This window comes from Chinchilla lanigera, unplaced genomic scaffold (genome assembly GCF_000276665.1).
Source record: "Chinchilla lanigera isolate Chin_1 unplaced genomic scaffold, ChiLan1.0 scaffold00011, whole genome shotgun sequence".
NCBI classification, from domain to species: Eukaryota; Metazoa; Chordata; class Mammalia; order Rodentia; family Chinchillidae; genus Chinchilla; species Chinchilla lanigera.
The window spans coordinates 23,749,514-23,771,720 of record NW_004955412.1 but is presented as its reverse complement, the minus strand read 5'-3'; the positions used below and the strand labels follow the sequence as shown (position 1 = coordinate 23,771,720).

Below are 22,207 nucleotides of genomic sequence, written 5' to 3'. Positions count from 1 at the left end.
ATTTTTTTTGGAGACAGGGTCTTGCCTTAGCCTCTTAAGTGCTGAGATTACATATGTGCACTACACTGCATACCACAGCCAGAGCAACTTTCAAAAATATATAAATGCGACCATGTTAAAAATTTGTCAATAATCTGCTTCTGGCCTACAGAATAAAGATTTTCTACCCACCCACTTTTGGCTTTGAGGGTTGAACCCAGGGCCTGCACACAGAGATAAAACCCCAACCCTTTTTTAAAAATTTTTTTTGAGACAAGGTTTTATTAAGTCACTAATTTGCCCAAGTTGAGCTTAAACTTGGGATTTCCCTGCCTCAGCCTCCCAGAGAGGTGGGATTACAAGCATGTGCCCCCACTCCAAACCAAGACTTTCTGCTCTGAATGAAGAACAGGATCCTCTAGGTCTTGCCCCTACTTATCTCTCCAACCACATCTCTCCACACCTTGTGCCTCCCACCTTCAGTTACAGCAACATGAGGTGCCTACCCATCCCAAGCATCACCATGCTGTCACAGCTCCGGAGGCCTGGCTTCAGCCGCTGCCCTGCCAGAAACGCTTGTCTTCCTTCTTCGGCAGCTCCCCACCACCCTCTAAGACTCAGCTCAGGATGACTTCCTGAAGGTTTGTGTGATCCTCAGGTGGGCATCTGTAACCCTTCATGTTCCGCTGTGTTCCCTGTGAGACTTCTTATTTTGCTTGTAACATTACACTTAAACCACCTACGAGTCTGTCTTACAGATCCATATAACTCCAAGCTTCTTCTGGGGGAGGGTCATGGCTCATTTATCTTTATATCCCAGCACGTACCACAGATACTAGCAGGAATTCAGAACTTACATGATGAACTGAACAGAGAATGAGCCACTTGACTCCCCCCAGACCGAGAGTGGGTGCCCTCTAGGCTGAGGTGCTTACTCAACCAGGTGCTGGAAGCCCTGGCCACTGACACTTGACAACTGGGTCCCTCCCTAAGAACTGCTTGTGGCTAAGTACAGCTGCTGTGTACAAAGCCACAATCTCCCCCAGGGCAGTCATTCTCCAGTAGCTAGTCACAATGGGGGTGGGGAGGACACAAGTGCCCCTGCTAATGCCAACCCAACTCAGAATCGTCTGAACTCAGGCTGAGGCTTCTGCTGCATCTGCACACAGTTCACCTATTCCCTCTGGTCACCTTGCCTCCTGACTCCCTCACAGGCTTTGTTCCCAAGGGAACCCCTCAGGAAGCTCCTGCACTCCAAGCTCCACGAAGAGTCTGTTCCCAGGGAACCTAGCCCCCCACAGGCCTGTTTCCAAGCTGACCTGAAACAATGTATTTCCCAGCCTTCTGCTTAGTATTTGCTGTGGTTTGGATATGGCTGGAGTATGTCCCTCAGAGGCTCATGTGCTAGAGTCTCACTCCTTGGTGTGGTGATGGTGGGAGGCGGCAAGGGCCTTGCTGATGTGGGAGGTTATTATATCTTTGTGGTGCAAGGCTTGGAAGGAATTAAGGTAGTTCTGGTGGGACGTAGGTTATTTCTTGTGAAAGCAAGAATCACATTTTTATAAATATGAGCCTGACCTGGGAATTGCTGTCTTCCTGTCTGGTGATGTAATCTTTTGCGCGTGCGCGCGCGCGCACACACGTACACACACACACACACGCACACACACACACACGCAAACACATACACACACACACTCACCACAGCTACAGTGAGGCCTACCTTGCCTCAGGTATTTCACAATAGCAACGAAATACAAAGTAATACGCTATTTGATACTAAAAGCAAGTCATCTTCCCTGAGGGGTTTTTCCTTTTTTGGTTCTGACAGTGCAGAAATGCACAGGATACGATTTAAGTGTGCAAAGAAGCTAGTAAGAATCTTATTGTAGATAAATATCAGCTAGCATTTCAAAGGAAAGTTCATTCACTGGCCAGACTTGGGATTTTACTGCAGTCACTGAGGTGAGGTGAGGACCAGGAGCGACCTCTGGGTGTGCAGGCGTGAAAGGAGGACGTGGGGGGAAACACTGGCCAGAGGCGCTGTCAGTAACTCCACCTACTTGCTCTTGTCTCAGAATGAATGTGAGGACTCTGAGGAGGATTGGGCTGGGGTAGGGAAGCTTCTCTGAGGAAGTCATGCTTAAACTGGGGATAAAAGGAGGGCTATAGCCTCTCCACAAATGTAGACCCTTCTCTCAGATGAACTGAAAAGGAGGTGGAAATGGGCATCCCTAGTAACAACCACTTTCAGAAAGAAGGGCAAGAAAATTCCCAGGAGTAGCAGGGGCTGGAGGAAAGAAATTCCTGATACCACAGGGCTACCCAGTTGTGGCCACAGCTCAATAATGACTCCACTGCAGGGCTCCAGTTCAGGGAAACAAAAATCAAGGTCCATCTGTATTGTTAAAATTAAAAAGTTGCTTGGTAAAAAGTGATGCTTTTATTACCTTAGTGGTGCTTCTTTTCTTGTCCTTTTTTCCCTTTTCCAGTTGAAACAGGTAGCCTTCGGAATTGCTACGCATAATTTTGATTTGGTTTCTTTGATTTTTTTCTGAACTGAGTTGGGATTCACTTTCCACCCTCGACAAGATGGGCGGAAGTGTGACACTGGATAAGGACCCCTGCCTGGGCTGCACCTCGGCCAACTGCACCAAGGCTTGCTGATGCTGCTCCATGATGTGGGTGAGCCGTGAATCTGGAGACGCTCTAGCAGGTTGGCTGTATGGGGAAGAGTGGAATTTCCTTTGGGAAAAAAAATAAACCAAAATTTGTTATTAAACTTGAATAAGTAAGACCTCTAGCATAAAAGTCTTCACAAACCATTACTTTCTATATTATCACTTCCCGAATCAAAGTAATGACCTCAAGCTTAATCATTTCATGAGTAAATTATTTCTTATGTTAAAATCTCTTCTTTTTCTTTAAGACATTCCAATCTTCTTTAGCACTTAGTGCATTCAGAAAAGAAAAAAAAAAAGCCCACCATTTCGAAAAGTCGAAGTCCTTCCTACTCTAAATTTCTAGAAATGTTAGGTTAAATAAACATCTTTTAAATGCATGGCTGAACTTACAAAAGAGGCAAGGAATTTCCAGGGTTGGAAAACAAAGTGAAATTAAAACCCAAGCAGATGAGTTAAAGCTATTGCTTTCTCTATGGGATATTTGGATCTAAGGTCTTGAGTTTTAGCACCTAATCCTGGCACAAGGTATGTGAGACCTTGGCCTCATGTAAGGCAGAGAATCAGAAACTAAGATTCTTGAATAAAGGCTATCACCCTTGAAATGCTAAATCCTCAATAAAATAGTGGATTACATAAAAGCCCACTGCATTGAAGAGTAATGACTCTTCAGTGACAATGACCACATAAAGCTCCCAAATCTTGGTTCCTTACTTCCATGAAAAGGAATACAGGTCCTCTGGAGAAATGACTGCTTCCACACAGATTCAGGGAAAGTCAAAGGTGAGCCCAGGCTACATTGTTATGCCAGAAGCCAAAAAGTGCTCAAAAGGACATAAGAACCCCCAACAAGGGGCTCTTATTGCTCAAATCCAAGACAATGAGAACATACAGTATATTGATAACAACAGACTTTAACATATTTTTAAAGAAGAGATTCATATGAATAAGGTCAGCCTATATTACTATCAAGATCCTGACTCAAAAAAATACAGATCCACAAATCCACAATGATATTAAAAAAGACAGAGGAGAAAGAAGAGGAAAAAATCTATTTCAACAGAATGCCATGTAATAAATGTTGAAATATTGGTAGAATTATAAAATCAATCTTTGGCAATCTCCAATGAATGATTTAAGGAAGGACTGTCTGTGACACTAAAATAACTGTATGAAAGTTGTTGGGAAATCAGATGTTTAGACTGTCTTAAATATTAATTACAAAATAGAAAACCCACTTTTATAAGGGTGAGAGACTGAGTAGTTTTTACCTTAACCAAGAGATCTCATTTACTATCACCAGCAGCATGACAGTCTGTCATATGTGCTTCTTGATACAATAAAATACAAATCATACAAGCCAGGCATAGTGGTGTACACCTAAACATCTGCTCAGGGAGCTGGGCAGAAGGGTCACAAGTTTGAGGCCAACCTGGGCAACTGAGCAACTCCCTGTCTCAAAATAAAATAAAAAGGACTAGGGATGTAGCTCAGTGCTGGAATAAGTAAATTAAAAAAAAAAAAACAAATAAACTAAAATATCAACAACAACCACACACACACACACACACACACACACACACACGGCACACAACAGATCACTATATAGTCTTGCCAAATATTTTTAAATTAAAAATAATTACGAGAAAACAGATTTTTATAAGGACTGAAAACAGTGAAATATAGGGGTTGAAGAATTTGTTCTACATTTTTTAAAAAATTAAAAACACAAAAAAGCAAATGTGGTAAATGCATGTTGACAGAATCCTGGATCAGAAAATAAAAATTCATCTATAAAGGTCATTTTTAGAGCCAGATGTGCTGTTGTATACCTACAGCACCAGCTACTCAGGAAGCTGAAGCAGGAAGATCCCTTGAGTTCAGAGTTCAAGGCCAGCCTGGGCAACATAGTGAGACTTTCTCTCAAAAACAAAACAAAATGAAGCAAGGGACTGGGGGTTTAGCTCAGGGGCACAGTACCTGCCTGGCAAGTGCAAGGTTGTGAGTTTGATTCCCGGTACCAGAAAAAGCCAAAAACAAAACAAACAAACAAAAAAACCAAAATGAAGCAAAGCAAAGCAAAACATGAGAGCTGTAGAAAGGATGGAAACTAAAATTAAGAAATGTAGAAATATAACAAAATTACAAAGAAATAGGGAAGAAGAGAGAAAAGACAGTAAGAACAGTCCTGTAGCACTCTGGAAGGCTGAGGCAGAGGGTCACAAGTTCAAGTCCAGCCTGGGTGACTTAGACACTTAGCAAGACCCTGTCTCAAAAAAACAAAACAAAACAAAACAACACAAAACCCCAAACCAAACCAAAACAAAGAAAAAATGAAACAGAAAAACAAAAAGAAAAGGGCTGAGGATGTAGTTCAGAGCAAAGTCCCTGGATTCAGTCCCCCGTAACAGACACAAACACACATACACACACTGGGTGTGGTAGCACAATTCTGTGATTCCAGCTACTCAGGAAATTGAAGGAAGAGAATTGCAAGTTCAAGGCTAGCCTGGGTGACTAGTGAGATCTAGGTTCCAAATAATACACCTAGGGTATAGCTCAGTGTGTCCTGAATTCAATGTGCAGTAACACACACACACACACACACACACACACACACAGAGAGTCCTGGAAGAACATCTGCATTACAAGGGTTTCTAGGAATAGCAAGCAGGTAAGATGGGTGGAAGAACTGACCCAAGAGATGATTCCAGACATCTTCCTAGAACTAAAAGACACAAGTTTCCAGGTGAAAAGGCCCTGCATATCTATGAAATAGACCTGTACCGAGATATATTATTGTCAATTCTCATTCTATTGGTGAAAAGGAGAGATCTTGCAGCTTCCAGAGAATAAAATACACAGGTCATGTAACACAGGGTCTGGAATAAGGGGGAATATGGTGGCTTCCTGTTTCTCAACCGCAACACTGGAGAGGAGAAGATGGTTCTGGCGGAAAATTATTTCCACAAGACCCTGCCAGCTATCCACCAGGAATGAGGACAAAATAAATATGAGGTCTCAACACATTTACCTCCTCAGCAGTGGAGACGGCTCTGATCCCAGTAACAGAGGAAATGGGGAAAGGGAGAAGGGCCAGTGATGGAGAGGAGTGAAGGGCAGGGCCGTGGTGACGTGAGCGGAGGCTCTGCGGGGTGACGAGCACCATCCCAGAGGAGGCAGTGTGGGGCGGAGGTGCACGGAGCCGTGGGGATGCTGTGCACCGCCTGCCCCATCTTCTGCCACTACACCATGTTTCTAGTCTGAAGAAAACACCAGATAATGCGCCCAGCTAAAACGAGGACGATGTGAGAGCTTGAGAAACGGAATCCCATCAGAAGGACAGCCAAGGGAATTCTCAAAACAGCCACAGGGAGATAAAGATGTTGACAGTCTGTACAAAGATTCTCTCTGAGAAAGAAAAAGAAGCTGGTGTGTGTGTCCTTGGGAAAATGTGTAAGGAGAAGCTACTGGGAAGGATGGGCACAAAAACTTAAGCAAAGGCAAGAAAAAAAAAGGCAAGCAATTATGACATTTTATAGAAAACAAAACAAAAAGCATGATCATAGCGCCTACAATGCTGGACCATGAATCATAGATACACTGGCCCAATAACTAAAATGCCAAATACTGGTCTAACCTAAAGTTGTAACACAACTACCGTTTGTCAAGGATGAGTGAGGTGAAGCAGACAGACGGAAATACATTTTCACCTATCAGAACAGGAAGCCAAAAATATAGAGAGAGCTGATGCAGCAAAATACCAGTAATTAAATACAGTTGAGAATTATGAAAAATTCCAGAGGGAGAAGTGAAAAAATCCAAGTTGCTGATGCTATTCAGAATTTTCATTATTATACCAATGTAAACATGATCCACAGCCAAGCACTGCGGCGTGGACCGCTGGGGAGAGTAAGCACTATGCTACCACTAGCCTAAGTGCTGCTGGACTTGGATGAAAAATTACAAAATAGGAGAAAACGTAATATTAGAAATTAAAAGAGTAAATGGATCATAAAAGACTGAAAAATAAAAATTTATGTAAAGATCATGAAAAGTTTTATAACAGTACATTTGAAAACTTAGCAAAAATGGACTTTTTTTTTTCTACAAAATATAATTTATCAGACTGACTAGAGAAGAAACAGAAAGACTTCAAAGACATAAATCAAAGTTCAAAATATGCCCACAAATAACAATGACAAAAACACAGACAAAAGAGACAAACAAAAACACTCATAACTCAAATAATTTTACAGGAAGATTCTATCACACCTTTCAGTAACACACAATTCCAATCTTTTATAAAATGTCCCACAGGGTGTATGAAGCAGGCACAGTCTCAGCTCATTTCGTAAGGCTGCTGTAATCTTTATAATACATCCAGACAAGGCCAGGGGCAGATAGGAGAACTACAAGTCAATCTCACTTCATGCAAACAAAATGTTAACAAATCAAATCAAGCAATGTATTAAAAATATAGTATGACAAGTTGGGTTACTCTAGGATGAAAAGCATAGCATAACATTAGAAAATCTGTGAACAAGTTTTGTCAGATTAAAGGGTTAATGGAGGGAGGCTGAGGCAGGAGGATCACTGCGAGTTCGAGACCAGGCTGGGCTACAAAGTGAGTTCAAGGCCAGCCTGAACTAGTGAAACTTTGTCTCAAAAAAACAAAAAACAAACAACAATAAGAACAAAAAGTTCATGGAGAATATTTTTCAATCGATGCAGAAAAAGCATTTGATACAATTTCATAACCATTTACAACAAAAGCTCTTTGCAAAGAAAAACAGGCATAGAAACAAAAAGGAATTTCCATCTCTACATCTAACAAAAATTAAATATTTTTAATGACAGAAATGTTAAAAGCAGTCCCTCTGAAGCTGAAGTGAAAAAGAGCACGCCTGTTTTAGGAAGCAAACTCTGAATCTTATTAAATGTACATTCTGTATCATTAAGTGCAACACTTAAATGCTTTCAGATCAATTCCTATGTCTGAAACCGTCCACCTATTTTGAAAGCAAAGTACTTCCAGGTGCCTGATGCATCTTCTACAGCATGTTTGCATTATATTTAGTACATGTCAGGTGTATGGAAAACATGCTTCATTAAAGAGCATCAGGTAAGTTTTCCTGAAGCGATCTTAAAAAGAACTTTCTTTTTCCTGTCTATAGAAGTAATACATTTACACAATCCAGAAGTTGAACAATTCAGAAAATATAAAGGAGAAATCAATCATCTTTTTTGCCAGTTTTTTTCTTCTGTGCACATTTTAACACAGTAGAGTTCATACTCCTTGGGTATAATTTTGTACCTTACTAGTTTGTTTTTATAAAAGCAGTTCTTTATAACTATAATTTTTAATGGTTACATAATATTTTTTGGCGGTGTAAGGCATTTAATCCAAGTCTTCATGCTTGCTAGGCAAGTGCTCTAGCTATATCCATAGGCCTGTTTTATTTTGAGACAGGATCTCACTATATAGCTTAGGCTGATCTTGAACTTGTAGCCTTCCTGCCTCAACCTTCAGGTTTAAAAGGTGTGCATCACCATGCCTGGAATTTCCATGATATTAAATATCATAATTTGCCTAAGCATTTCCCTGTTTTTTGATTTCTAGGTCATTTTTATAAAGAATATTTCTATGTACACAGAAGCTTCTGTATTACAAAAAGAGAAAAGAAAAAAGAAAAAAGAATCTTCTGTATTACAAGAAGAAGAAAAGGAAGAGAAGAAGAGAAAAGGAGAAAAGAAGAAGAGAAAAGTAGATAACGAAGGAGCACACAGTCTTTTTCACATTTCAGACAGATTGTTTTCCTAGGATAGGCCATCACAGTATTGGAGATAATAATTTCTTTCCTCTACATCTTACTTGCTTCTCTCAAAACACACTGTTTGACTGAGTCCCTGTGTCTCTCTCCTCTCCTTTCAATTTTTAGCTTAACTACAGTGGGAAACGTAAAAGAGAGAAGGAAGAGAAAAGAAAATTCATCAGAAGTATTCTGTGTTGGGCAGGAATCAAAGCCAATGAATCTGTGTGTGAATTTCCCTCTCACCTGCCTATTCCCAGCGCCTCTCCCATTTCCTTCTCCCATACTCGTCTTTCTCTACAAGATTCTTATTTCTTCTCTGAAAAACCACTGACGAGCAAGAAATCCTTACCATAGCATTTCTAAGTTCTTATATTTTGTCTCTTCATAAGGCTGTTTGGATTGCTTCTTATCTTCAGGGGCTCCAAGAGCACCCATGTCATAAGCAGACTGAGGGCCTTTCTGACTCAGGAGCACATGCTTCTTAGAAAGTTCATTAAGGCTGTTCAAAGCCATGTTAGAAAGACTGTACATGGGTAGCTGCTGATAGGAAAACCTTTTCTCTTCTTCATCTCTGTGTTGTCTTTCTTTGTTAACATTCAGGACTGAGGGATACGCACTAGAGTTTTTATGTAATACCTTGTCAAAAGTCTGTTTTGGTGGAACAAATATATTGGAGGTTACTTTGGGATTCTGGTTCATCAAGGCACTCAAGTCTTGTAAGTCACTGTTAGAGGCATTCAAAAGCACAGTCGACCCATGCTGATTTTGGTGCTGTTGCCGTCTGGGACTTTTGTTCTGGTTTCCTTGACTGATGATGAGCTCTTTAGTCACGAAGGCCTTCACGCCACTCTGGCGTTTGTGCGGTCTCCGAACTTTGGGCTTTGCTGGTTTTCTGGAAGGTTGCTGGCCATTTACTGACTCAGAGGACTGATCTCTTGGGAGACTGCTTGATTTTTTACCTTCATATTGAGGCCACTGTTCCTGGCAATTCTAAAAAAATATATTTTTGGTTAATGTAAAATTAGGAGATAGGTACTTTTCAAGAATGTTAAGTGTTTTTTGAAGTGGGGGCTGAGACTTCGAGGAAAAGGACCACAGAACTGCAAGTAGATAACGAAGGAGCACACTGTCTTTTTCACATTTCAGACAGCTGGAGGGTGAACAGTTGAGTGATTTCTCTAGGCAATTTTAGATTACAAGCGTAGAAAGTAACTGAGAGCTTAGAATGGGCTTTGTATTAAGGATACGCCTTTGACTTGAAAGTTATTAGGAGGAATATTACCAAATTGGGGTTGGGGAAAAGCTTTACCTGCAGAAGATGCACAGAAAGAGTATAAATCCACACCAAACTATGCAAGCTTATTTGAACTGAATGAGTATTTCAAATATCCTCACTAGAAAACACCATTGATCTGTTTTACTGACCAAATACAAGTTCAGTATGAAACACAGCTCAGATTAACAACTCTGCTTACTCATACAGGTCAGAAGGTAGAAATGACCTCTTCAGCAGATGAAACAAATTAGATTCTATTCAGGGGATTCTAAGAGTCTGAGCTGTGATAGGACAGCTATGAAATCACAATGGTTGTTTTGCTTCTCTCTCTTAATATAGCCTGTACTTAGGCAATTAAATATCTGGAGGGAAAGATTGCAATTTCAGAACCATCTTTATGCTTTACAAAGACTAGCAACAACAAAATGTACTCCCAATATAATAGATACACTGTGTAACAATATTGTGCTATAGCCATTTAGGAATCTTTTCTAAGTAATAGAGTACTCATTACTCTGTGAAACACTAGCTGAGTTAAGAGGTCTCTGGAAAGAATGATTAAATGCTTACTGAAAACAGTAAGATGAGCATATGCACCAATGTGTCATATAACCACAGCATGTTTCCCTCTTTTTGAACACACATATCTTCAAAAAAACCTCTATGGCCCGTATCTATGCAACACTGATTGAAAAATGGAACAATTAGATGATTGGAGAAAAAAAATCTTAAAGTGAATAAAACATGCTTTCACTCACATTATTTCAGCTCAGTATGAAGAAGGAGCACATTACTGCGATGTGAGCTCAACTTTTATTCCACTTTTCCGATGCAATCCCTTTGACTATTAAGTAGTATTCTATCTCTAATAAAACCACTTACAATGATAAGACTGAGATTAAATTGAAAGTCATACAAATATTATTTGTTATATCATATTTTTAAGTAAGAATGACTTTAAATTTGAAGTGCAGTATGCTCTTTGGAATTTGAACTTACTGTGGGATGGACCATGCTCTAATTAATTCCTATAGACTTTCAATTTTTACCTGCAGGGCTCCAAATAAAGGGAAACTTGTTTCTGTATCCAGATAAAGAAGTTATTTCTGCCATGCAATATACTGAGCCGCATGGGGGAAATGTAGGCAAGAAGACTGTGCAGGTAACCCCAAGAGAATCCTTCCTCGTAGTGGATCCCAAAGAAACTGCTATTTTATAGTCTTAAAGGTGTGTGCATGAAACACAAAGGCCTTTGTCACGGCTGTCAGTACCGTTCATGAAGCTCCAAAGAGCCCCCTTTGCTATGACCTGTAAATGTTAACACTGACAATGTTATTCTTTTCAATATTTGTTCAGCCTTTAACTCTCTAGAGAAACAAATGACTTGGAACTCTTTCCACTGTTGACTATACTGTCCCAGTTTTCTTTCCTCATTACCATCAAAACAAAAATTAAACAGAGCAAACAAACTTACCACATTTCTTTTCTTAGGTATCATGTCTACAATCCCGGGTCAGCACTCGATTTTATCATGTAGTCACCTTTGCTGCTGACAGTACAGATCACAACAGTCCTTTTCACAGAGTGCTTTATCAACAAGGCCAAGGACTCATCATTTCACAAACTTCAATTGTCTCAAGTGTTAAATCTGCTATTCACATAAATTTAAGTGCTAGAAATGGTTATTTCAGTCCCCATAAAGGAAGACATTTATGGGTTTGATGTGATTTCTCTCACCTTCCAAGCAGCCTACTTGAGATCTGTGGTTTACTGAAGATTTATTACCCTACAATGGAGGCATCAGGTGTCACTCTTTAGGTGGCAAGACCTGAGCCCCCTGAAGTTAATATACAAAGCCATTCTCAGGCTATTTAATCTCCCTCAAATGCTGAAATCCTCTATTTCATCCTGTTCTCTCACTGGGCTCCTTTTGTTACCAACACTGGCAATCAGTACATCCTGCATGCACTCAGAATAACTGCTTAATGGCAGTAGGTTTTCGTGTCACATACAAAATGCTACTACGAGAAGATCTTGATGCCAAATGCTGGGATGGTGATTTCTTAGCGAGACTGGTCCTTCGTCATTAACGTGCACTCACTGCTGTGGCACTCAGGGGGGTTTGCCCCCGGCTCTGTGAACAGCAGTGCCTCGCTCCTTATGTCTTACAAATCTCCTGCTTACCCATTACAGGCAAGCTCTGACTCTAACTAGGAAGCTCATTTGCTCTGACACAAAAGCCACTCTTGGCTGCTGGACTCAACCCTCAAGTCTTGAGATTTGTATCGGAGTCCAGGATCAGCTCTGGGGTAGAAGAGCTTCTGTTGTGATCTGTTTTTCTGGTGCATTCAATGACAATAAAATACAAGTCCTTTGAGCTTCAGTTACAATTCTCATTTGATAATATGAAAATTGTGAGCAGACACTAATTGGCTTTAATTTTCACTACTGGAAAGGAAGAACTCCATTCAGATGAATAGAAAAGAGAGCTAATGATGGTGTTTGAATCAAAACCAAATTCATAGCTCTTTGGGAAGACTGCTTGTGGGGGTTTCACCGACATTACTTAGTGAAAGGTCCCACACGCCCTTCATATTGTCATTACTTTCTCCTTGTCTAGGAAATTAAGAGTTATTGCAGCATGGCAAAAAGGAGGATCTTATTTCATCTTTTTAAATGCATACTTAGTTGTGGAGTTTTCTATTTTTTCTCCTGACAGTGTGCATCTCACCTGGTGAAATGACTGGAATGTGTCTTCCCAATTCATATGAAAAATCCTAAGCTCCAAAGTGATGGTTTTAAAAGATGGGCCTATGGGAGATGACCAGGTCACAAGGGCCTAGCCCTCCGGAACAGACAGGTCAGTGCTCTCATAAAAGAGGTCCACACCAGCTCTGTCATTCCTTTTCACCTCATGAGGACACACTGAAAAGGTACCATGAATGTTCCAGGTACTGCTCACTGGACACTGAACCTGATGGTTCTTGACTCGGGACTTTTCTGTCTCCAGAGTTGTGAGAAATAAATTTCTGTCATGCATAAGCTCCCCAGTCTATGGTTTTTATCACAGCGGACCAAACAGACTAAGACAGCTGCGAAGGATCGCGTGTGGCCGGAGTGTTCTCCCTCCCATTGCTTGGCACTTGTGCTGGGCTAAGTACTGCATTCAGTGCAGGCATCCCACTGAATGGGACGTCAAAGCCTGTGGGGCTCCCAGGAGAGCGCAGAATGATTCTGGACAGTAAGACCTATGTGGAGGAGTTCAGTGAAGAAGGATTACGTGGCTTGAAGTGAAGATTTTAAGGATGTACAAGACTTTCATATAAAAAGTAGTGATCATCAATTTCAGATTCTTTTGTGGCGCAGGACTGTGCACACACCAGGCAACTGCTCTAGCTCTACTGAGCTACATCCATAGTCCCATCCCTAGCATTTATTTTCTTGCCTCATTCTATCTCTGGTTTCTCATTGTTTCTAGCACACAAATGCCTAAATTCTTCTCTGAAATAAGCCAAAGCTATTCTTACTGGATCCATTCTCTAGTTCAACTCCATCTGTCTCTCAACTCAGAGCCAAGCATCTTTGCTTGGATAGGCTGCACTGGCCTCCTCTTCCCATCTCTCACTGGGCCTCCACATGCAGGGCAGGGCTCTTGGCCGTCTTCCTTTCTCCCACTCTTCATAATCCTTGGGCCATCACAGCAGTGCTCAGAGCTTTAATCTACGAGGCAGTGTTCATGGTGCAAGGGGACATGGCTAACTTTGATGTCACTCCTGAGTTCTATAACCAGGTCACGTTCTTCCTTCTCCAAACTCAAAGTCAGGCCCCTTCCTGTCCTCAGATTTTTCTTTTTTCTTCTCCAGAGAGAAGAATTTTTCTTCCTTTTTCTTCAGTGGTATTGGTACTACTAATCGAACACTCTGACCCACCTCTTCTCTTCTATGTAAGTAGATCTGTTGCTTCCATTTCCTACCCGTCTCTCACAGGGCTAGGGGACCAGGCGCTACCCTGACCTGAAGAAAGCTAGTCCTGGTCAAATCCACACACCACACTGAAAAGCTAGCCAATGAGATGTGGTGTGGATGATAATATGGCCTAGTCTGCCACTATTCCAATTCTCCTACCATGCCTTGAAGAAACCACAGCAGAAGTCACTTTACTGGCTTTGCTGTCCTTTTTGTCTTATTATCTTCCAATCTATCCCTCAGACCACAGAGAGATTTTTCAAACATGTAAGCCTGACTGTGTCACTGCAGTGCTCAGAACTTGCTGGTGACTTCCTCTTGTCCGTAGAATTAAAAGCCTACATTTTTTTGATTATCATAAAATCCTAGAATCTGGCCCCTACCTAACCTGTCCAGCTCCCTGTCCTTCTTCCTTTCAGAGTCATCTTAGACGCTCTCATTTCTAAGGACGCTCATCTGTCTCTTAGGGCAGAATTAGGCGATCTGTTAGTCTCACTGAATTTTGTATCTGCTTTCATATTATTACACTAGAATAATAATAATTATTATTATTTCGTCTTTTTGAGACAGGGTCTCACTATGCAGTTCAGATCGGTCTTGAACTCATTTTGTAGCCCAGGCTGGCCTGGAACTTGCAACAATCTTCCTGCCTCAGTCTCCTGAGTGCTGGGATTACAGGCATGCGCCATCAGGCACGGCTTACACTAGAATAATTATATAATCATATTACCTCTAAAGTTTTGAATGCCTAGAACAGAGGTACCATTAAATAATTTTTCAAGTTTTATTTTTTGAGTTCAGAAGAGGGAAGAACCTAGGAAGATAGGAAGATCCTGAGAAACTGATTCTTTTTTTTTTTTTTTTTTGTACCAGGAATTGAACACAGGACCTTGCACTTGCCAGCAGGCACTGTCCTATATCCCAGGCTCAAGTTTTATTTTTTTAAGATTTCAAAAACATTTTGTTGTTTGGTTGGGTTTTTTTTTTAAATGTATTTTTGAGCCAACCACTCAATCTCTACTGCTTAGAATAGGTACGCAATAAATACATACTGTGTGAATTGTTTTTGATTTCATATACAGATATATTCTTAGTAGTGAGAGTTATCTGTTGTTAGGATGGATTTACTGAGGAATCTGTGGATTATTTGAACATTATCTTTCAATAAAATAAAAACAAAAAAACCTTTCAGCACTGTGTGGTGGTGCATACCTGTAATTCCTGTTACTCAGGAGGCTGGGGCAGGAGGATCACAAGTTCAAGCCCAGTCTAGGCAACTTAGTGAGATCCTATCTCAAAATAAAAGATGAAAAGGGCTGGGCTGTAGCTCAGTGGCAGAGTTTGCCTAGCATGTGTGAAGCGCTGAGTTTGATCCCAGTATCAGGGGAAAAAAAAGAAATTTCAAATGAGGGTTATTTTCACTTGGAGATGTACTAATGACCTTAAATGTGACTATTTATTGGGCATGAGCCTTTGGCAACACGGTGTGGTAAGGGATGTAGAGGAAAGTACAATCCTAACCTGTAGGGGGCTTCTGGCACTGTAGGTAAAAAAGAAACACGGGGAGCAGTGAAAGACACACGGCAAATATGACTGGCTCTGAGACGGGGGAGAGGCTGAGAGGTCTTCCTGTAGGAGGTGGTGCTTGAGAAGGGACAAAAATGAAGGCACTTGTGCCCTTCTCCTGAGACTGCTTCTTAAAACACACAGAATTACCCTTCCTACAGGCAATCACAAATCTCTGTCTCTCCTCCCTGGATCCTCTGTCTTTTTCCTTTTCTCTGTTTGCACTTTTCCCATGCCTTCTTTCTGTGACAGGTTTTATCTCTGCATGATTAAAATGTGATATGAAGATGTTCTTCTAGGAAATAGAACCTTTAGAAAAACAGGTAAGGTTGGCAGGCTGAGCAGTCTTTCTCATAGGATGGTGAGTGACTATTTTCAGACATCAAAATAAGCTCTTAAGTGCCAAGAACTCAGTAACAAACATTACTTATATTTAGCAGCATCACTTGAAGCACACTTAACATGCAATCTAGCAAGTCACCTTTAGCTGTTGTGCTCTTTGATGCCATTTGTCCTCGGGATCGATGGCAGCATTTTCCATCTCTTCAGCATTCTGAACAGACGTCTCGCCAGTTACTCTGATGGGGTAGGAGATCTAAGAGGGTAAAATATATACACCATGTTAGCTGGATTTATTTTAATCTTAGCATCATGGGGCTCAAGTCTGTGTACTCCAGAAAAAGGTCCTGCAGGGCTATGTTTTATTTTCAGTTAATTTTAAGAATTTGTCTCTTCAGTCCTCAGGGACCTGGATCATTCCCAAGGAAAATGAGAATAAACAGTATTTCCCCTTGGAGGTATGATGGGAGAAATGGTGCTCTGAGGTCAAATTCTCCTTACTTTAGATCACGGGTATCTAACCTTTTGGTTTTCCTGGACCAAACTGAGTGAAGAGGAACTGTGTTGGGCTGCGTATAAAATACAAAGTTAATGTATATAAGTAACAAAACTTTATTTTTGTATTTGAACTTCTTAAAATGTTTTATCAAATAACACAATAAGCCCAAGTTTAATCATAAGAAAACTTACAGGCCTGCTTAATAACAATAAACGCCTGTCTTCACAGGCACACACTCACATAGGTAAGTTGAAATACTCTCATTGGCGATCGCTACATTATACTCACAAGTCACGCAAGTGCATTGACATCTGATATACTGTATGCCATTTTGACTGTGTGGCAGGCACATCAGGCAGTGAGTGCTGCACTGTGACCTCTCCCACACAGCGTTCCATGGTCACCCACTCAGCATCAGCTCAAGCTCCACGCAATAAAGTTGTGAAAAACTATTGCTAAAAATCACATAATCTGGTGGGGCCATACTACTGCCTATCCAGGGCTGCAAGGTGAACATGCCTGCTTTAAAGACTTCATACATAGTCAGGGGATGTAATTTTTTAGGGGAACTCAATTTTAAAAGTTATCTGCTCATAGATACTTGAAGCAACATTTGAAAATGTCCACAAAAATGTGATGAAATAGCACTACACAGATGCTCCTTGAATTATGCTGGCCCAAAAAATCCATTTGAAAAACTCAAGATGTTTTTAGATAAATGTATGCACAATGAGACCATACTTTTAAGTGAAATAAATTGGATTTGTTTTTTCTTTTTTTGTTACCGGGAATTGAACTCAGGACCTTGCGTTTGCCAGGCAGGTGCTTATGCCACTGAGCTACATTCCTGGCCCCACAAATTGGATACATAGGTTTAAATATAGCATTGTTTCTCTTGTGTGAGAAACAGAAAGTGTAAATAAGGACCAAAATGGATGACAGATTTTGGAAAGTAGGAAGAAAATGTTCAAAGGGAAGGAGAACAAGGTAGCAGGGAGGGAGAAGGGAAGGGAAAAAGAAAAAAATAGAAAGAAAAAATGGAAACAAAGCTTTTGTAAATAAGGAGAGAGGGGCTGGGGATTTAGCTCAGTGGCAGAGCCTGCCTGGCAAGCGCAAGGTCGTGAGTTTGACTGCCGGTACCAGAAAAAAAAAAAAAAAAGAAAAAAAAAAAAAAGGAGAGAAAGAAGGGTTGAAAAGAGGGGAGGGGAATGGGGAAAAAAGAATAATCAAGACATACTATGAACAGGTGCAAATTCCCTATGATGAATGTGATCATTATGTATATAAAAAGTATACCAATGAAATTAATTTAAAAAAAATTAACCTTAAATTGAAAATGCACATAATACAACTAGCTTACCAAACATCAGAGTTTAGACTAGCTTACCTTAAATGTGCTCAGAATACTGACATTAGCCTACAGTGAGGCAAGATCACCTAACAAGGCCTATTTTGTAATAAAGTGTTGAACAGCTGATGTCATTTTAAAAATACCATACTGAAAGTAGGGGTGGTCACACTTTTGCATTATTGGTAATTGTAAATTAGGATGTCTATACTCCAGGATGCTGACAGCACAGAAGTGACAATGTCTATATACACCCAACGCTCATGGAATAGCAACAGCTGTCCTGAGCCCTTAACATACAACCCATAGCATGTTAATCCTTGCAACAACCTTACCACATTTCTACTATTATTATTACCTCCTTTCAAATTAAACAAAACAAAACCAAAAACAAAGCTAAGGTGCAAAGAGGCTAAGTCCCTTGTCTAGGATCAAGAGCAAGTAAGGAGAAGAGCCAAGCAGTCTAACTCCACGGCCTTCATGTTTAAGTATTTGGCTAACCTACCTCACTTACTAGGAATATCCTAGACCTGCAGAATTTGCAGTTTTGGGGAAAAAAAAAAAAAACAAAAACAAAGACAAAACTAGTTTTGGTACTCTGTGAATCTGAATGATATAAATCAGTGACTCTGAATCTTAGAGATTAGGAAAAATTTAGGAAGCTTTTTAAAAATACTAATTCTTTAACCTCATCCTGAGCCCATTAAATCACACTGGGAGTGGCCTTTTAAATTTTAAAATATTAGTATTTTTTAAAAAGTTCTCCACTTATTATTTTTTTTAAAGTGTGGGGGGGATATTCTCCAGGTGGGTCTACCCTGCAAGCCAGCTTTACGGACCACTGGTGAAGGCAGACAGGATTTAGGACTTCAAACTATTCAACGAATGGCCATTTCTTGCCCGTTTTAAATCAAGAAGTTAGTCTCTGTGCTATGTGAAATTCTAGCCACCAGGATGCACTGCAGGAGCAAACTTCCACAGCTTTGATGTTGGAAGAGATCCTGGACATCCACACCAGCCCTTCTGAATGCTCATCTACCCTCTGCGAGACACACACCTGCTTCCCAAGGGTCACGATCCACCTGTCAGCACTATGGTACGTACCTGCCATGGCTTGAGGATGAGAAAAAAATCCCTGCTTCATATATGATGAATGCAGTGCTTCATCACCAAGCACTCAGGTACCAGCAAGTTCTTCCTATACGAATGGAATACACCTTCCCGTATTTTCTGTCCTCCCCTCTGTAGTGATACAGAATAGGTGCATCCTTTTTCAGACAATAGCCCCACTGGTAGCAGCTGAGTCGGGTGTCCCTTGTATGCCTTCTCTTGCACAGAGGACCCGTGTTAGGACTTTCCTGCCATTCCTTCCGTGATGCAGCACTGTGGCTGGGCCCCGGGGCCACTCTCTGGTTCCTCCCTGTTAAATCTCTTTCTGAATGGATGGAACAGACTTTTAAATTTAGTTACAGGACTTCACATTTGTTTTGTGAGATTTCCTCTGCAGGACTCTACAGTGTGAGAAGTGGCCAGGTACAAGTCTGGAACAAACATGGGACTGGAACCTGTCATGCTTGTGTTGAAATTCTCCCCCTGCTGCTTTACTTTTTTAGTGTAACCTCACATTCAATTTAGAAAGAGGTAAAAAATGTGTTAAACAGTGATAGGTAAGTATTTGACAATGAACATAATCTCAGTCTTCATCATTCAATGTGGCTTCCACAGCACAAAAAACACTGTGTTTCTATTTGGAGTCTAACTTTGCCTGTCCCTAAATAACCATCTCTAACTGCTTTAAATTACTATCATAATTGCTATATATATGCACACTGTAAATAGGTACGTGGTGTAGGAGTTAAAATACCTAAATATTGATCTGTAAGTGGGAAAAATGAAAATGTTTCTCGAATTCTCACTGCTAAAGTAAAACAATGTAGTGTTTGGTCATGGACTTGATTCCAAGGGGAGGTAATCTCCATGTTTTGGAGGATTAATCTCCTCTGCAAATGGAAAGCCTCACCACATGGGACATCTAACTTTTAAATGCTGCTGCTCAAGGCCAGGAACCATTCTTAAGTTTCCTTCTTGGCCCCTCTCATAACACTGGTTCCAGAAACACCTGAAGATTATAAATGTGTTAGGTTTTAACACATTTGCCAGTGTTATTGCAAAGGCTTCAATTCCTTATTCTCTAGGAGGTAGATTCCTTGACTTTTATGCCTAAGAAGCAAAGGGCACTTGGTTTAGTTAATTCAGTTTATCTCTGGTAATATTAATTTTTCCACTGGCAATGAAGGGATGTTTTATATGGTTCTGATGAAAAGTTTACAAACTGAAAACGCACCGTCTGATGCTTCCTTTCGCAGAAAATGAAGGATGTGCACTATTTCGTCCACAGGCTGTTTGGGTGGAACTCAGTGGCTGGATCACCCCGGGGAGGCTTGCTGGCAAGCAAAGCATACTTCTACATTATCTCTTTGAAAGTGGAATGGGACACAACCTCTGCCAGCTATTTCTTTCTTTTTTTTTTTGGTGAACCATTCTATTAATACCAATCAAATCGAGAAAATGATCAAATGAAATTGCATTTTGAGCATCATAAGCTGTGTAATGTCTATTCTGTTAAATTGGGGCCTATAATTGCTTCTCTACTGAAAAGATACAACAAAGACAGCAATCATGGCATGTCATTATCCCAGAGTAGAAAACCGGCCTTTGCAGGGAGGACTTCAAAGGCTTGTGGTTCTCGAATTGCATTTGGCTGCTATTGTTGAAGCACGGGCAGTCTTGATTAGGTGTTTACACTGAGGTAAGGCGCAGAGCAGAGAGTCTGAGTGCCTGGGTCTAGAGCCATTAAAAAATTGTACATTATGTTCCTTGCTTTGAAGTGAGGGTTTGTAGGTAGGAAAGCAACTCAGATTGAGTACAGCTGAGCTAGACTGGGCTGCTGCTTCTCTCTCAAAGAAACTCATCAGGTTCTTAGAGAATCAGACAGCACTGCAGAAAGCAAAGCTGATGTTTTACTCAGTGCTGTATGTAAGCTAGTGGACCTGCAGAGACACAAACTGAAGCATGTGTCGGCAACCCTATTAAGTTTTACAGTCACTGGAGGTTTTGCCCCATTTTTCTTTATATTTGGTTTTTCCCACTGACCTTGTGTTTTTATGTTGTGGGGAGCCCCATATGAATTTATGAAGTCCTTTGTTACACTCATTTATTGATGGTATTGTATTGACAGCTAGCACATGTCCAAATTAAATAAACCAAAGTGCCTTATTTTTTAATGTAGTATTTATTTCCTGCCATTTCAACACATTCATCAGTTAATCCCTTTCTTTGGGCAGAATCGCTGGATTCAGAGGGGCTGTCTTTACTTACTTTGCTGATAAGTGATGTGAAGTATTTCTTTTTCTCTGCCCTGTTTCTGACATGTCTGGCCATGCGTCAGTTTATGTCTGCAAACATCAGCATTGCTGCCGCCTGATTTACACAAGGCCAGCAAGATGCTGAGGCATGGACAATACACTCTGTCAGCTGCCTCACTAATATTTAGCACATCTGTTTTAACTGTTGAGGACTATTTAGAAAGAACACACATGAACTATTTTGGCTCTGTTGTTAGCTACTTTCTCTATTCCTATAGAACAAGAACATTTCAAAATATATTTAGCAGGTGTGTGCTCAATAAAAATATTATGAAATTGAAACCTTTGGATATATTATTTTTTATAATTTATTTTCTGTATGAGATACCTGAGTTTCTAAACACCCTCCCCCAAATGAATCATCAGTCTACTTAAAAACACTACCAAACTTTTCGACTGGCCTTCATCTTTAAGGTTTATGGGGTCACTTGGCCCTGGGTTCCTGTTTACTTCTTCAACCTCAGCTTCTCGCCCTTTACCTCCTCTGGTATCTTTCAGCTGTACTGATGGCCACATGAACTTTTATCACTGGGACTATGCATAGGCCACTCCTTGCCTGGATGTCCCCCTCCACTGCCTACTCTGATCCATCCTATTCACAGTTCCCGCCTTGGCTAAAATGTAACTTCCTCCAGAAGTCTTCCTGCTTTCTCTCAAGAGAGGTAGATGTGCCTGTGACCAAGGCCTTGAGTAATGCACTTTCCCTTTTGCAACAAGCACTGCTCAGCTACTTATGTTTGATGCCCTTGTGGACTACAAGTTCCATGAAGGCAGGACAAAATGGGGACCAATGTACAGGGCTTATGTGTTCTACAGCTCTGGGGTGCAACTTACCTGCACTCCTGGTGGCTCTGAATGTGCCTGGTATTTGGTATCTGGATGTTTAATAAATATAAGTGAATAACAAGTTCAACCCACAATGCTTATTGAACTTTCCGTTTCCATCAGAATACATATACTCTATTCTTTATAAACACAAGTTCTACACCCAAGGATTCAAACCATGGACTGAAAATATTCCAAAAATAATTTGTCTATATTGGATATGTACAGATTTTCTTGTCATCATTTTCTAATAATATAGTATGACAACTATATACATAGAATTTACATTATATAAGTAATGTCAAAATGATTTAAAGTATGTAAGAGGTTGTACATAGTATTTTGTGCAGATACTATGACACTTTATGTAAGGGACTTTATCATCCTTGGGTTTTGGTATCCTCAGAGTATCCTGGAACCATTCCCCTAGGGATACCAGGGGATAGCCTTGTATGAAGTAGGACTAAAAATCTAGTATGGGATTAAAA

General features: G+C 40.6%; 1 protein-coding gene across 1 annotated transcript in view; it reads right to left on the bottom strand.

The window, feature by feature from the left end:
- Positions 1–22,207, bottom strand: part of LOC102018580 (chromosome unknown open reading frame, human C11orf63) — a 60,298-nt gene that overhangs the window by 10,215 nt on the left and 27,876 nt on the right. Inside the window, exons 4-6 of the mRNA XM_005378369.2 lie at positions 15,765–15,878; positions 8,826–9,466; positions 2,430–2,724 (exon numbers count right to left, since the gene is read on the bottom strand). Coding sequence (XP_005378426.1) covers positions 2,430–2,724; positions 8,826–9,466; positions 15,765–15,878 — 1,050 coding nt within the window. The remainder of the gene's footprint in view (positions 1–2,429; positions 2,725–8,825; positions 9,467–15,764; positions 15,879–22,207) is intronic.